Here is a 16,231-nt window from a genome sequence, read left to right on the forward strand (position 1 = left end):
TGAGTGCCACTGAAAATCAGCTTGTGTGCCGCCTTCGGCACCCGTGCCATCGGTTGCCTACCCCTGCTTAAAAGGAAGGTAACATCCTCAGCCATAATGTACTTGTAAAATGCTGTACGGCATTTGAAGATGTCTCTGATTCAGACACATCCTTAGGCTACTACTGACTGGTGGAGGATGGAGAAGGAAATATGCTTGTGAATCCTACAGTATTATTTTTTTTGCACTCTTTTTAGCCTCTAAAGCAGTGGTCTCCAAACTGTGGGGCAAACCCCTTCCAGTGGGGTGTGGAGGAATGTTCAGGCCTTAAAAAAGCTATGAACATAAGTAATCTTTTTGTGAGGGGCATACAGCGCTTAGCTATAGCACAGAGATCCCAATAGTGTAGATTGGAGCAATGGATAGATTAGACTTGATAAAATAGTTTTATTTTTTTTAAAATCCAAACCAAACTACCTCTGTGCACGTTCATTGGCTTGAGGACAGCTTTTGCATTTTTCTTGTTTCTGTTGCTTTCACCTGGCACAACATCCCAGAGTAAATTAATGGCATACTTTAATCTTTAATTATTTCTGTTTAGGGGTATGCCTGTATGGTTATGTGGTACACATGCCTACAGGTTTAAAAATATAATTAGCCAAATTATCCTTTAAACATTAGCTGTAGCAGAAAAATAGAGCTGCCTGAAAATTTTTCAACATTGTCTTTTGGTTGAAAAATGCCAACTTTGTTGAAACTAAAACTTTTTTGTGGAAAAGGGTCGATATCAATTTCTTGACTTGAAATGGTTTTCAAAAAAAGTTAAAAGTTGTCAGTATCCCAGAGCGTGACATGTTCAAAATGAAAAATTCCATTTTGCAAACACTTTTTGGTTTAAAAACTTAAGCTAATTAGCATTAAAAAATAAATGGTTGAATGTAACACAAACATTTTGACATTATCAAAACAAAAATATTTCAGATGTCCTAACTCTCTTTTGGTTCATAAACATTTTCCACGATTTTTTACTTTTAATCCTGAGCCAAGATGAGAAAATTTTTGAACCCTTGAAAATTTTCATGGCACAGGAAAACCAGTTCCTACCCGTCCGAAAAATGTGTGCACAAGCATGTTCATAGTTGATTATATTTGTTATGGGTATAGCAAGATAAAACATTTTTACAGGCTTCCTCCCCCAAGATTTATTAAAACACCATATTTCTGACCCACAAATAGTGGATGTCTGAAATTAGAACATTAATTAGTGTAATAATCAAAACTAAAATTTTGTAGCTTTATATGGATCAAAGAGGGGAAGCATCTAATGAGGACCAGGGGATGCCACAGAAGGCCGGGCCAGGAGCTTTGAAGATGGCTCTGATTCAGACACATCCTTAGGCTACTACTGACTGGCTGTTTGAAATGATGTATACTCCTGGGGACTATTTACAATTAACGCACATTCAATTTTGTGGCGTTCATTCATTATCATTAATTCTGAGCCTGGCCAGTCACCCAGTAAGAGCTCCCAGAAGATCCCCCTTGTTAAACAAATACACGTTCCTCCAGGCACTGTGCAATGGATTCTCTGTCATTAGACACGCTTTGAAGCTGTCCCACCTCTGTGTTGTATTATATAGAGACTCCACTGTGACTGAGGCTTAAAAGCAAGCACAGGGACCCCTTGAATATGCGTGGTAATGGTACCTCATCTTTCGAGGGGGCTTTAGTGAGCAAGGTAACAGTTGATAGGATCAGTTCGTATTCCTCCAAGAGCTGGTACCATCAGCACCAACTCTGAGGACCTTATACTTTGCAGTCAGACAGTGGCCCTATGGTGTGCCCCTGCCAGCCCATCGGCAGTTATGTGTGTTCTGTTAGTTGAATGTATTGTGTGTGACAGAATATGCCAGAACTTGAACATGAAGCCCTGACTCCAATCTCATGTTAGGGATTGTTACCTGCCTTTGTGTTGCACACGCTGTAGGAGGTGGACTATAGCTTTGCATGCACTGGGAGCCCTGCACAGAATGTAGCCCCTCCCCTCCCCCATCTGTGGGATGAGGTAGTGTTTGCTCTTGACTAATGGGATTTTGCAGGCACTAAAGTGTGCATGCAAATCGGAGGGTGCAAATTTAGGGGCTAAACTATGGGCCAGTTTCAAAAGATTTTCTTCCCTCCCCTACCTTCCAGCTGTGGGAGCAAACACATAAAGAACACAATAGCTGGTGCTGCCCAGAGATAGCAGGCACTCCTCCTATGACAGCAAACTGATCATGCTTTTAAAATCAGGAATTCAATGAATTTCTGGGTCCTAAACATATGAAGGAGCCTTGACTTAATATACTAAGGGCCAATTTGAGCTCTGCGGTAAGTGGCTATGACTCCATTAATATCAAATGGACTTGCACCTGCTATCATTTGGCCTTAGTTTGGCCTAAAAAACGCACTACTTTTAACTTAAAAGAACTGGTAGCTCTGCTGAATAAACTCACTGGTTCTGCACGTACCTATGGCACTCTGATGTCAATGTCCTGCCTGTCTCAGCATGTACCGAGTGGGCTACAAAATATGGGACAGCTTTTCCGTGTGGCTCTTAGTTATGCACATAGTCCCGGTGAGCAGTATGAAGTGGCTTCTTACAGGATATAATAGGAATTGAAAGCCTCAGGTGAAAGGCAATAAAGACGTATTAAAGTACTTTACAAATATTAATGACTTAAGCATTACAACAGCCCTATGAGGTACGCATTAGCCCTGTTTTACAGATGGGGAAACAGAGTCACGGGGCGATCAAGTGTTTCACCCACTGTCACTTGGGATTAAAGCTCAGCACTCCTGGTTCCCACTTACATCTTCATCACTGGAAAAGTAGGCCATGTCCCTTACCTAGCAACAGTAGATTTTTAAATGGCGTTTTTTGTTACCCACTAATTTGTAATTATCCAAAAAATAATTTGAATAATGCAACATTTGTGAAATATGAATATAAAGCCTTCTGAATTAGATTTGTCCAATAAGTATGTCTTTTTGATTTTCTACCATATCATGTATATGCTCCAGTTCCAGAGAAATGATGCATACTGGATCTCTTCAGGAAGTCATATAGTTTAGGGCAGATGTTTAGAACGCTTTACTCAAAATAGCAGTAATTGTAAATGCAAATGACCACCTGGCCTGGCTTAAGATGAATAATTGGCCATTTGCCTGTGCAAATGGTGCACAATTTAATACACATTTTTGTGTCTGCTCCAGATCTTGCATTTTTAAAAAAACTATGGGCCTTGGAATTTGGACAAAGTCGCAAGGGGTAACCTATATCATGTTAAGCATGTCCCATTGATTTATTAGTCTGATGATAGGATGGATACAGACTGAGTCTTCAGTTGATTCAGTTTAGCAGATGAGCAACTTTCAACCACGTGTCTCTAGAGCTCCATAAACAATTCAGGCAAAGATTCATTTATTGTACCGTAAGATTCAGCCATTCTGATGGCTGTGGCTTTAAATGTATTTGCACTTCTAGTTCCCTTACTCATGTTAGTGCTTTCAGATCAACTGCTCAATGCTAAGAGTCAGGCTATGTCTACACTACCACGGTAAGTCGACTTACGCTATGGAACTCCAGCTACGTGAATAACATACCTGGAGTCGACGTACCTTAGGTCGCGTTACCGCAGGGTCTACACTGCGGGGGGTTGACGGGAGACACTCCCCCGTCAACTTACCTTACTCTTCTGTTTGGGGTAGAGTACAGAGGTCGATTGGAGAGCAATCTGCTGTCAATTTGGTGGGTCTTTAATAGACCCGCTAAATCGACTGCTGGTGGATCGATCTCAGAGCGTTGATCCTGGCTGTAGTGTAAACCTACCCTCAGTGTTATTCAGATGTGATGTCTCTAGCTACCAGACTAACAACTGCAGTCAGGATTGGGAATGCATTTCATGGAAACGAACGCAAAGCAACAAATAAATGTCTGGACAGAAGCAGTCAGGCTGGGCAAAATGTAATTGCTTATTTGCACGTTAAAAAATACAAGTGAATTAAGATCAGGAAACTAGCCAGCAGACTCTCTAGATAGATACTTTATGTGCACATGACACTTGAAGCATCAGAAGCATATAGATAATGTAGCAGTTCAGTGAATAAGTTTTGTTGTGCTGCATGTGCAAAATAAGTGGCTTTCTATTCTAATGGAATGGCTCTCCATTCTAATGCAGATGTGGAAACTCCAGGATCTGCTCAAATGCAAATCCCATAGAAGAACGATGACTTCTGTCTTTTGAAAACATTAAGAAAACAGCCTGTCATGTTGGTGGGGGTGGTGATTCAGAAAAAATGGGAAGAAATTACTTAAAATAAATAGTCTTGATTGATTGGTTAGTACCTGAATGAAAAAGATCTTTGCCTTAAGGCCACCTCACTACCACCAGCCTATACCAGATGTTAGCTGATTAGCTCGATTGCTATCCAACTTGTTTAAATCAATTCAATTTGTACATTTCACAGTTTTCATGAGACATTTCTGAACCATTACCTGCCACTGCCGTGGGGAAACAATGTCAGATGACCTTAATAACAGTTGAACCATTAGTTTTGTGACTGTGCCTCGTGCGTAAATAGCCTTCATCTGTCCGCAAAGCAAATATTCTCATGGTAGAGCACTCAGCCTCTATTATTATTTTGTAACAGCAAACAGACATTAATTTGGCATTGGCAGGACCATTTCATGCTGCTTTTCCTCATGTTCATCTGAACAATGCCTTAGAAACGACTTTTTTCCATTGGTGTATTAGATTAGTGACCTTTATCGGACTGCTTTCCAGTGATGGACGTTACTGTAGTTGAGCTGCACTGGCATTAACTCAATGATTTTCTTGGCAGTGTACTAATATCTTACACAGCATGACTATTTAAGAAGGGAGGCTATCTGTATATATTGTAGTGAACTGGCTAGTGTGTAGCTCTGAGTACATAATTGACAAAACAATGGATCATCACCTCCTTTTCGTGATTTCCTGGAATGTATTCAATATCCAAAACTATTCAACAATTTTATTATATTTGTAAATTTATTTTAATTCATTGCTTGATTGCAACCAGTGACCTGTGACTGTTGCTGTGTTGGTTAATTGTGATTTGTCACATAAGCCAGTGCTATTCTTTCCCTTCCTTGACTGGAGGAGTGCATAGGAACTTCCAGCACAAATAATCGCATGTTAATTTAAAATTAATTCCCCACTAATATGCACGCATGCTGCTGTAAATTTGCTTTCTTTGAAAAGTCGTTGCAGTGATACTTGATTGCATGAATATGAAGTGAACACACCTTGTTTGGATGGAATCAGATCTGCCCAGCTCAGTTCATAACTTTTAAACTGTTAGCAGCTAATGGAGATCTAGAGCTCCAGTTTTTGCAAGTATGAAATATAACAAAACATATAAAATGAAATTTTAAAAAATCTCATCCCACGGCAGGGCATTGTGACCTGGTTCACATAGGGTTGCCAACTTTCTAATTGCACAAAGCTGAACACCCTCCGCACCTTCCCTGAGGCCTTGCCCCCTCCCACCATTGCTCACTGGCAGGGGGTTGGGATGCGGGAGGGTGGTGAGGGCTCTGGCTGGGGGTGCGGGCTCTGGGGTGGGGCCATAAATGAGGGGTTTGGGGTGCAGGAGGGGGCTCAGGGCTGGGTCAGGGTGTTGGAGTGAGGGAATAGAGTGCATGCTCCGGCTGAGGGTGTGGGCTTTGGGGTGCAGGAGGGGGCTCAGGGCTGGGTCAGGGGGTAGGACTGTGGGAGGGGGATCAGGGCACAGGCTCCCGCTGGGTAATGCTTACCTCAGGCAGCTCTTGGTCGGCGTTGCAATGCTAATCTAAGGCAGCTCCCTGCCTGCCCCGGCTCCTCACAGCTCCCAGAAGCGGCTGGCATGTCCCTGCAGACCCTAAGGGGAGGGGCCAGGGGACTCTGTGTGCTGCCCACGCCTGCAAGAGCCACCCCCCAACTCCTAATGACTGTGGTACCTGGCCAATGGGCGCTACAGAGCCAGCGCTTGGGGGCGGGGGCAGGGGCAGCGTTTCCCTAGGGTCTGCACGGACATGCTGGATGCCTGGCAACTCCAGGTGCACTTGTTTGCAACACCACTCACTCAAATTTGGCCCAGCAGCCTCTCCATCATGACAGCCCATGAGCCAGGTCACAATGTGTGGAGTGGAGAACCAAGTCTAGCTTAGCAGGACAGGAGCTGCCACTGGGAGGTGAGTGGGAAGCAGACTCGCTCTGCAACTCACCCCCCTCAGGCCTCCCACCCCCCCAGGGGCAGGACCTGACCCTGTCCCCTCCTCCCCAGATGGATAAAATGAAACAACATGAAATTCATGACAAATAAAATTACAAAGAATTTCCTGGGTCTCTAGAGATCCCCCTCCAGGTCACGTTCCAGTGGTCATTGTGAAGTTTCAGATGGCTGTGGTGTCGAGCAGGAAGTTCTAGGGAGCCACAGGTTGGTTATGGCATAAGACACTCTCCTAGCTCTATCAAAGCCTCATAAGAGTTTTCTGGCACTACCAATACTTTCATCATTGAAATCAGATCAAAACAGGCTCCTGGAAACTAGAGTGGGGGGACTGCAAGTAGCAAACCCGCAAAAGAGACGAGTCAGATATACAATTTCGCTCTGTTCTCTTCAACAAAGTCATCTGTGTGGGCTGGCACTTCATTAATAGCCTGCACTAGCTGGGTCCTATTTTTGTAGCCTGATGATTTTTCCAGCAATAACCAACAAGAGTTCCGTTGAGGAGGAAAAGACACATTCTTTGAATGTATACTATAAAGTCCTTGAGTAGTATATTCCCAGCATACCCTTTGCTGTATGTCTATATCATATACAAATAACATGAGATACTGATCTCAGTTTTAGGCACTGCTGAGCTAGCTTAGTGACATGTACGATTGGGCCCTGAATATCAGCCTCCTAGCATTTTCTGTTGCATCAAATCAGGAAATGTATCCTTTCAGGCATGTGCTTTGGTTTGACTTCTGTCTACAAACCCTGTTCAATATGACATAGCAAATATTGTCCTTCCACAAACAGAGTGAGTGAACAGGATAGAGATTATTTTTGATTCATTCATTGTTCAATGAAAAAGCTGGTTCTTCTGGTTGTTCTCCTACCTGGACTGGCTGAGGATGGGGCTAAGGTTTTAATCTTATTTTACAGTGGTGTTTTAAGTGAACACTATTTTTTGATCTAAAGCATGATGAAGCTACATCTATACTCCCCATATTAAAGAGTAGACCAGGAGATGCTTGCTAGGGTTGCCACCTTTTTAAATGCTCCTAACCAGACGCCCGAGGCCCCGCCTACTTCTCGCCTCTTCCCCTCAAGGTCCTACCCTCATCACTCGCTCCTCGCTTAATGGATTGTCTCAAGGAGTCTGCCTGCAGGTGGGCGACAGCCCTGGATGAGTAGGGGCTGGCACGTTCCTCCAGCCCCACAGAAAATGAACTTTTGGTTCAGGTACCATTTGGGGTTGCCAGGTCCCCTTTCCCCCAGACTTTCCAGCTGAAAACCGGGCACCTGGACGCAGAAGCCAAAAAACAGATTGTCAGGGTAAAACCTGGATGGGTGGCAACCCTAATGCTTCCTGAAGTCCCACAGGGCTAAATCCTGAAAAAGGTGCTTGATATCTTTATGAACTTGGCTTTATGGGAGTTCAGGCTCTCAGAGGACCAGGCCCAGAAGTATGCACTGCATCATACATGCCAATATAAGGCCTGCTTCTCCACTGCATTATACTTTGTGTTACCATTAAAGGCCTAGTGCAACCCCCCATGAAGTCAATAGGGGTATATCTACTAGGGTTGCCAGGTGTTCGTTTTTTGACCAGAATACCCGGTAGAAAAGGGACCCTGGTGGTTCTGGACAGCACAGCTGACCAGGCCATTAAAAGTCTGGTTGGCAGGTGAAGAAATTATTTTATATTTAGTTCTCAAAGTAAGTAGGCAAGTGGTCATACTTACTATTCGCAGGAACTAATTCCATAGTCTAGGTCTAGCTCCTGTTGTTCAAGGCTACGCCTACACTGCAAATGTGGGTGTGAATGTAGCTCATGTTGATGCACCTGTTAATCTAGGTAGCGTGACTAAAAATAACAGTGAGGATATAGCAGCACAGGCTCCAGCTGTACAAGCCCACCTGCCCCCATACTCTCATTGGTAGCCTGTGCTTCCACGTCCTCACTGCTATTTTCAGTGAGATAGCTAGCTTAAAGCAACTGTGGGTATGTCCATGTGAGTTGCAAATTATACCCCAGGTGACAGTATGACCTCAGGTGTATGAGCTCTACTCTTCCAGCTGGACTGATTAGCCCAATGCAATGAGCCCATCTTAGTTTGGGCTCACTTTTAATCAACACCCACATCCCGAATCACATTTAGAAGGTAGTAGCAGCTAGCACAGATTATAAAGCCCAAGTGTAATGTGCTCAAGGTGGCTATCAGTACTTTCTGCAGTAGGTGAAGTTTTCATTTGATTTTTAAGAGGAGCCTCAAGAAGATGGCACTGCAGGTCATGAAGGGTATAAAATGATGATGTAGGATCTTCATGGGAAAACCATGTCCATTTCTGTAACATTTGACTTGCACCTGTATAATGTTGAAATCACCCAATCAAATTTCAGTTTGATTTCTAAACATATTAAAATATCCATAGAGAACTTAAAATTGCCCATTTCTTGAGCACTGAAGAATCTGCTAAGAATCCAATGCCATGTGAAGGATCACGAAGTTTGCAATTTTTCTTGTATCTTGTACTTAGCAGGTCTTGTCACATTAATCAGGTGGAGTCAATCAAGTTGTAGTGCATTACCAACAGAGAGAAGGGAAACCTGAACCTCCTTCAATCATCAGCAGTCTTTACAGGGCAGGGTAATATACTGCAAGCCTTCCTCGTATCACCATTATGATCAATTGAATGTCGATTTCAATAGTTTTATTGGCATGATGAGGTCCAAAAGTGCTGCCAAAGCTGACATCAAAACAATCATTTAGGTGGAGTGTTTAATCACTAAAGCTTCAGACTCCCTTTACAATATTAAGGGTTTGTATTTCTTTAACTTTTATTGGAGTGTTTTATCAGAGTAACATGCAGGATGAGGTGCTCTGTGTTTGTATTGCATATAAAATCCCTTATAAATAAAACAAATATATTTATAGTAATAGTAATACTTTGAACTTATTCACTGACTTTCATGTGAGGATCTAAAATGGTTTAAAAAGGTGAGCAACTCTTTTTAACCCCCCATTTTACAGAAGGGGAACTGAGGCACATAGAAGTGAAATGACTTGTGCAGGTCCCCACAGGTTCATGGGCTTGGTCAGGAGTAGAACGCAGGTCTCCTGACTCCCAGTTCTATTGCTCTAACCACTCAGAAATGTTGCCTCATGACACATAGTGGTCTTTTTTTTTTAAATCTTCTAAACATTATTGTACATTTGTTTCTAGAAAAGCCCTGAAGTAAAATATACTATCATAATTGAATCACATTCGATGTCACAGATCCCTATAGTCACAGGCTGTAGCAAATTTGTATTGTAGAATCAATATATTTTTTACAATCCGAGCTGGTGCTGAGCCTCTAATATTAGACAGTCTCCATGAAATATTACATTGATTACACTCCAGAAGTTGAGGACAAAATAATAAACCCCCACTGGGAGAACTAGGTTTATTTATTAGAATAAGTGTCTTCAGTACGATAAAATCCAAGTTTCATCCCTTAAAACACTATTATAAATACCATAAAAATGCATTTTGCCTCCCATCAACCAAGCTGCAATGGCTCATGCTATACTGAGCCCTGACTAAAGGGGAATGCCAATCGTTTTCCTTCTTATCTTGCTGTATTAAGTACTTGTCTTACTCCTGAGATGGGATTATGATGGGGTCTGAATCATCTCTCCCTAATAAAATCCAATGGAAGACTTTGGCAGCTCTGCTGTTCAGAGAGGGTAGGCTGCAAGGTTAAGAATAATAGCCCTTGTCACTTCATATAGCCTTGTTATTAGAGATATTTAGTACTGAGGCTGGGCTGTAGGGGTAACTGCTAGGATGTGATGATGTTGCTTCCTGCATCAGCGAGCACAATATTGATTGTAAGCTGTCATCCCTTGTGCATGCTTTTGGTATTCCAATAGTCTCAAACAGACCACAATGCATCAGGCGAGTGTCTCATATGCTGTATTAACCAACACCACTATAAAATCTTGGTTACCATCCCTTAATACATCTCTAGAACATCCTGCCACCACTTCTCTGGTTGCAGCAAGCATTCAAAAATCAAGTTGGATGGATCTTCACATTGGAGCATCAAGGGCTAAATAAAATAATGCAGGGTGCAAATCCTTCACTGGTTGTTTTAGGGCCTTCTGCAGGCCAAGTATCAGTATCTCCCATTGTAGAGTTGCTGGTACTCAGCACATCTCGGGGTCAGGCCAACAGTTCTGTGCATTGATCCTGGTTTCTGTAAATGGCCATAAACAACAATGCCCAGAGAAATGCCCATATAACTAGAGAAACGTTTGCTGCACTAGAGAACATGAGAGGTGAATTCATCTGTTAACAGGTAGTGCAGGAAAACAAACCAGAAAGCTGTACATTTCACCGTGTACCCATTGTATTTATAGTTGTAGTGGTAGGGGCTGCTCAGGGTGGGCATGACAGACATTGCCTGGTTGCATGCTACTGTAAATAGGTTCAGAGCATGTGCTCATTCCTCACTTTCACCTATGCCTTTTCTGAAGTCGCCAGTCTCCACTGACCTGTACGTTGGGGCTTCTCTAAAAAAAATGCCATTCACCAGTTAGACCAGGGCTGTACTGATCCACAAAGAGAGCCATGAACATAGTTACTTTTCCTTCATAGGGAGAAACCTTGATAAGTCCTGTGGCATGACTGTCACGGCTGTGGAACTTCATCACAAGGGTGTGTGTGTGCGCGCGCGCACGCAAGACAGGGAATAGGGACAATATAAAATACTTGGGTCCCATTCTATTCTCACTCCATATGAGCAACTACCATTGATTTCAATGGGTACTGCAGCACATCGGTGAATCAGGCCCCTGTAATTAGCAGACCCTTTTGAAAGTGTGGTTGTACAGGTTTCCAGGAGTTTTAGAAGCCTCAGACAGAGCCACATGCTGGCAGTCAATAAGTGCTCTGTGCTTTGTCTCTCACCAACACGCCTCTTTTGGGTGCTTACTAAAGGTTAATGGCAATCATGCCAAGGCAGAAGCAGACTCACAGGGAGCTTGATATGATCAAGTTCTGTCAAATCATCTTGAGGATGGTTTGTTTTTCAGGGTTCACCTCATTCCCTGGCTGGTCTTGAAGCCTACAGGTGTGATTAGACTGTAAGGGATGGCTTTCCCCACTGATATGCCATCTTGGTTTAGGTTTCCCTGGATCCTAGAGGGAGCAAGCTAAGAATGGCTGCCGTATTTAGTACCACTGTGTTGTGTTGCAGCTGCCCTGCCTACCCCTCTACTTGCAGCCAGTAGGCATAAGGGAATTTGGTGGTAGTGGGGGGAGGGGCATCTTTTTGATGAATGGACTTCCATTGGGGTTGTGGTGCCATGCCTTGACTCCACCCATCACCACATCCCTTCTGCCCTCTCTGAGCTCACCTCTGCTATATGGTTGCCACATTAGCTAAGCTCTTTGCACTGGATGCAACTGGGTCACCACACTGCTCAGCACTGTTGTGGATCCCATCCATGCAGGAGCACAACCCCTTGTGCCACTGGCAGGATCAAGCCTGTACTGATCTGGGATAGAGACCAACCAGCAAACTGGAGGTGAAAGGCTCTATTTCCCACTACCACTCTACGAGCCACCCTGCCACCCACACATTCACTAAGACAGGGGGATTTATTAGGTCCCTCTGACATGTCTAGCACTTCCAACAGCATGATCAGAGACTGACAGCCGATTTTGAGTCTCCCCAGGAACAATCCTGGCATTAAAAGTTTAAGCTCACGCAGCATTTAGAAACCACATCAATCAGTGAAACCACACCAAAACACATTTGAGACAATTTTACTTCTGATGCCAGAGTGCAGGCTCTCTTTACAGGAATTTTTTTTTTTAAAAAGACATTTACTTTTGCTATTTTTTAATCACTTCATTTTAAAAAACAGGTTACTCCTGAAAGCCATTTTTTGAAATAAATTTACAAGCCAGCATAATTTTTTTCCTTGTAATCATTCCTTTAAACAAGGCAAACTTATCTGTTCCTGTCCTGAGCAGTCTCATGAACAGCAGACAGGGTATTAAGTAGTTAAATAATAATTAGAAGCTTGGTTCCAAGTACTTCAACAGTGACTTCCTCCTGCCCCAGAGATATTAAATGAAGGTCCCCGGTAGCTATTCAGTTTGTGTAATTTCCTTATGGTATTTATGTCCCTTGAGTAAGTGGCAAGTCAGTCTTTCTCCTAAGGTATAGGACTTGGTAAGTCTTGCAGGACGTGCTGGAAATCCAACTCATGCCTTACAAAAGAGGCTTTAAAGAGTATGCTTTGCCTTTAAAAAAAAAATCTAGTAAATTTCACTGCACCAATCACAGCTGTTGTCTCTTTTGCCCACTGTTCACAAGCTGCAAGAATGCACAGCACATTGACCACCATGTAGCCACCTACAGATTGAATAAAATTTCAGTTTTATATTGTACAATTGCTCAGATAAAGAAGGGACCTGAGTAATCCTTAGGGGCAGCCTTGCCATGCAAAGAGGAAGAGCTCTTATTTATTACTATTATACCACAGAACCATGGACACCCTCTCTTCAAAGCAGTCAGGTGCAGAAAGCAGTATGTGGTGGTGGTTGTATTTTTTTCCCCACAATGCCATAAATTAGTAACTTAGATTCTGTAATTCAAATATAAATAAATAAATACTTTTTTTTTTAAAAAAAAAAAGGAAGAGCGAGACTCAGTCATAACATGCAAGAGAGTAAAACAGAACAATTAAAAATGACCAAAGCAAAACACAGGAAATGCAGATGAAAAGCCCAGATTAATTTTGATTTGCAATAGATGCATTTTGGAAGCATTATTTATAAAGGTATGTCATATACCAAAAAAGGCACCACAGTATCTAGAGCCAAATCCTTAAGAGTTTCTGTGGGATGCGAAGAAGGAAGGTAGCAGCCTTGATTAGAGTGTACAGTTGATCTTTCCCTCCTACCTCCCCCTCCCCACCAATCTTAAACCTGTCCACTGCAAATCTGATCTTTCCATTTTATGTTTGGTTTCGCTGTCTCCACAGGGGGTGGGAGGGGAAAGAGAGAAGAGAAATGTAGGAGAAAAAAGGCAAATTTAAAAAAAACATTGGCAAGGGCAACATCATTCTGCAAGTGGAATATCTCAAAATGATACTAAAAGAACCCTGGAATTGCTTAATTAGAAACAAAACACACACACACACACACACCTTCTTTTCTGACCTTAATTGCATTTTTAAATACCATACTACAGTAATAACCTCAATTTAAACCAGCAGACGTCTAGAACCAAACAACACTAGGAACCACCAAAGAGTACTGGATGTAATAAAAGCATCAGAAATCCAAGCCAGCTATTGAAGGGATCATTACATCTGTTAGCTCTCAATTCTTTAAAAAAAATAAAATAAAATAAATAAACAAAACCATGATACCAGTACCTACTGAGTTTGCCAACCCATTGCTTTAAGGTGAGTGGGAGGTAGGGGATATTGGAATCTGTTTGCATGCCTCTACACATTATCTGCAGAGGAATAATTAAACAAATGAACAGGGAGTAGGGAAAAGAAAAACATTTTAAAACTTGTTTACTAATATTCTGTACATGAGATTCCTAAAGAATAACTTGTCCTCCTAGTTAACCTTGTCCTGGAATATATACAGGTTATTTGTTGCAGCTACTGCAATGATATTTTCTGAAGGATGCCAAGCTGTATGCAAGATCTTTTTGCTGAAGTCCAGACTGTCCACGCTAATTTCATCTTTCCTCCGTTTGCCCCCAACACACACTTTGCGGGGCTTGAGTATGGCCCGAGGTTTGCTGTTTTCCCTAGAGGCCTCCAGGGTTACATCACGCTTGGTGTTGCGGTCAAACATTCTGAAGAAATTGTTGTAGGAGCCAGTCATTATGACACTGTGAAGCAAGTGGAAAGAACAGATGAGAGTTAATTATGCCATATGAGGATGGCACAGCAGCTGGAGTTTAGGGCTTCTCAAGCTTCTGTGTCTTACCCTCCCTTCCCCAGTCTTGAGGCATCAGGTCAGATTCACTATCATTCTGGATAATAAGAGCATGATGAGGGACCATGTCACTCCTGAATTAGCCATAGTGGTTTGTGACAGATTGACCTCAAGATGGCAGCCTTCCTCCTTCCCCAAGGACTAGGAATGACTTTGGTAACTTTCCTTTGAGTTTTTAATTTTTTTTTCATGCCTCTATATTTATTGGGCTTGGATGAGTGAGAAGTCCATTGATAAAGGCTATTCTTGCAGGACTTCCAGCCAGCCAGTATCAGCAAGTTCTGGAGAACTCCATTCCTTTTATCAGACCAAAGATCTTTGGATATATTTAAATAAGCCCATACATCTCATCAAGTCTTTTTGCAGTACTTATTCAAGGAGAATTCCCATGGAAGTCAGTGAGTTCTTCCAGAGTACAGCCCGAGTAAGAATCTCATAGTTCGACATGAATTTTTTCTGACCTGTACTCTGAATTTCACCCATCATTAAAGGCAAAAAACCCCAACCTTTTAAACTACTGATGGGGCAAGGAGGCATTATTTGGACCCAGATTAGATAAGGGATTTGGGCTCAAGGCCCAATTAATCCTGGGTTCATGTTTTGAGGGTGCTGAATTTGCATAAGATTTTGGCCCACAATTGCAGAAATCATACAAGATCAGGTAATCCTACTTGATTTCTGCCACCTTGAATGGTGTGACTAATGCAAGAATTTCTGCAATTTTGGGCCAAACTATATCATCATTTTCTTGAGCCAAAACCTCCACATGAACAACTGGTCTCCTGAAATTTCAACCACATCCAAACCAGAACCAGAAAGTTTGGATGATGTGGTACCAAAACTTCAGGCATAGATTCAGATAGAATGATTTGCATCTGACAGCACCGCCCCACCCCCAATGATGACTGAAATTTAGAGGAGTTTGAACATGTGGTTCTGGGTTAGGCCAATCTCTGTTTCTATCCATATATTTATGAAAAGAACTCCAAACTGTGCACCAGACATTCATGTCACCCACAAAGCGGTCAGTGAAAGAACTAGAGAGCAGAAGGGAGAGAAGAGCCAATAGTATTATGCACATACTGGTTGTGGTTAAGATTGTGTTACATTTTGCACTTAACACAGGAATTCAAATTCTCTGCCATGTAAGAAAAATAAAGCATACCCTCCCAAACTGACAGCACATTTTGAGTGCAGAACGAATAATACAATGGGTGGTTTGGGGAACCGTCAGAGAAAAATCCCCTCTTATAATTCATGATGATGCATCTCACCTGTCAGACCCATTCCACACACATTCAAATTTATCGAAGATGCAGTCATTCTCATAGAGCGAGCACAGCTTGCTTCGGAGGTAATCGTGTACCTAACGGCAAAGACACACGGCGGTGGAATGAAAACAAGACTGTGCTTTGTGGAAGTTCTGCTAGAGCCTGAAGTCATAGAGTCATAGACTTTAAGGTCAGAAGGGACCATCGTGATCATCTAGTCCAGGGGTGGGCAAACTACGGCCCGCGGGACTGTCCTGCCCGGCCCCCGAGCTCCTGACCCAGGAGGCTCACCCTTGGCCCCTCCCTTGCTATCCCCCATCCCCCGCAGCCTCAGCTCGCTCGCTCCGCCGCTGGCGCAATGCTCTGGGTGGCGGGGCTGCGAGCTCCTGGGGCAGCGAGCTGCGGAGCCCGGCCTGACAGTCTCTGTGCTGCACGGTGGCGGCGGCTGCGTGGCAGTAGCGCCGCCAGCCAGCGGTGCTCCAGGCAGTGTGGTAAGGGGGCAGGGGACGGGGGGGTTGGATAGAGGGCAGAGGAGTTTGGGGTGGTGGTCAGAGGGCGGGGGTGTGGATAGGGCAGAGGTGGGCAAATTACGGACCGCGAGCCACATCTGGCCTGCGGGGCCATCCTGCCCAGCCCCTGAGCTCCCAGCTGGCCCCGGCCCCTCCCCGGCTGTCCTTCCTCCC

The 16,231-nt window shown here is 43.3% G+C and overlaps 1 protein-coding gene across 1 annotated transcript in view; it reads right to left on the reverse strand.

Annotated features, from left to right (window-relative positions):
• Positions 1–12,945: 12,945 nt before the first annotated feature.
• PPP2R2B (protein phosphatase 2 regulatory subunit Bbeta) overlaps positions 12,946–16,231 on the reverse strand; it is a 155,364-nt gene continuing 152,078 nt past the window's right edge. The window contains exons 8-9 of the mRNA XM_039484930.1: positions 15,552–15,643; positions 12,946–14,170 (exon numbers count right to left, since the gene is read on the reverse strand). Of these exons, the coding sequence (XP_039340864.1) occupies positions 13,891–14,170; positions 15,552–15,643 (372 nt within the window). The 3' untranslated portion in view covers positions 12,946–13,890. The remainder of the gene's footprint in view (positions 14,171–15,551; positions 15,644–16,231) is intronic.

The sequence above is a fragment of the Mauremys reevesii genome, linkage group 8 (genome assembly GCF_016161935.1).
Source record: "Mauremys reevesii isolate NIE-2019 linkage group 8, ASM1616193v1, whole genome shotgun sequence".
Taxonomy (NCBI): domain Eukaryota; kingdom Metazoa; phylum Chordata; order Testudines; family Geoemydidae; genus Mauremys; species Mauremys reevesii.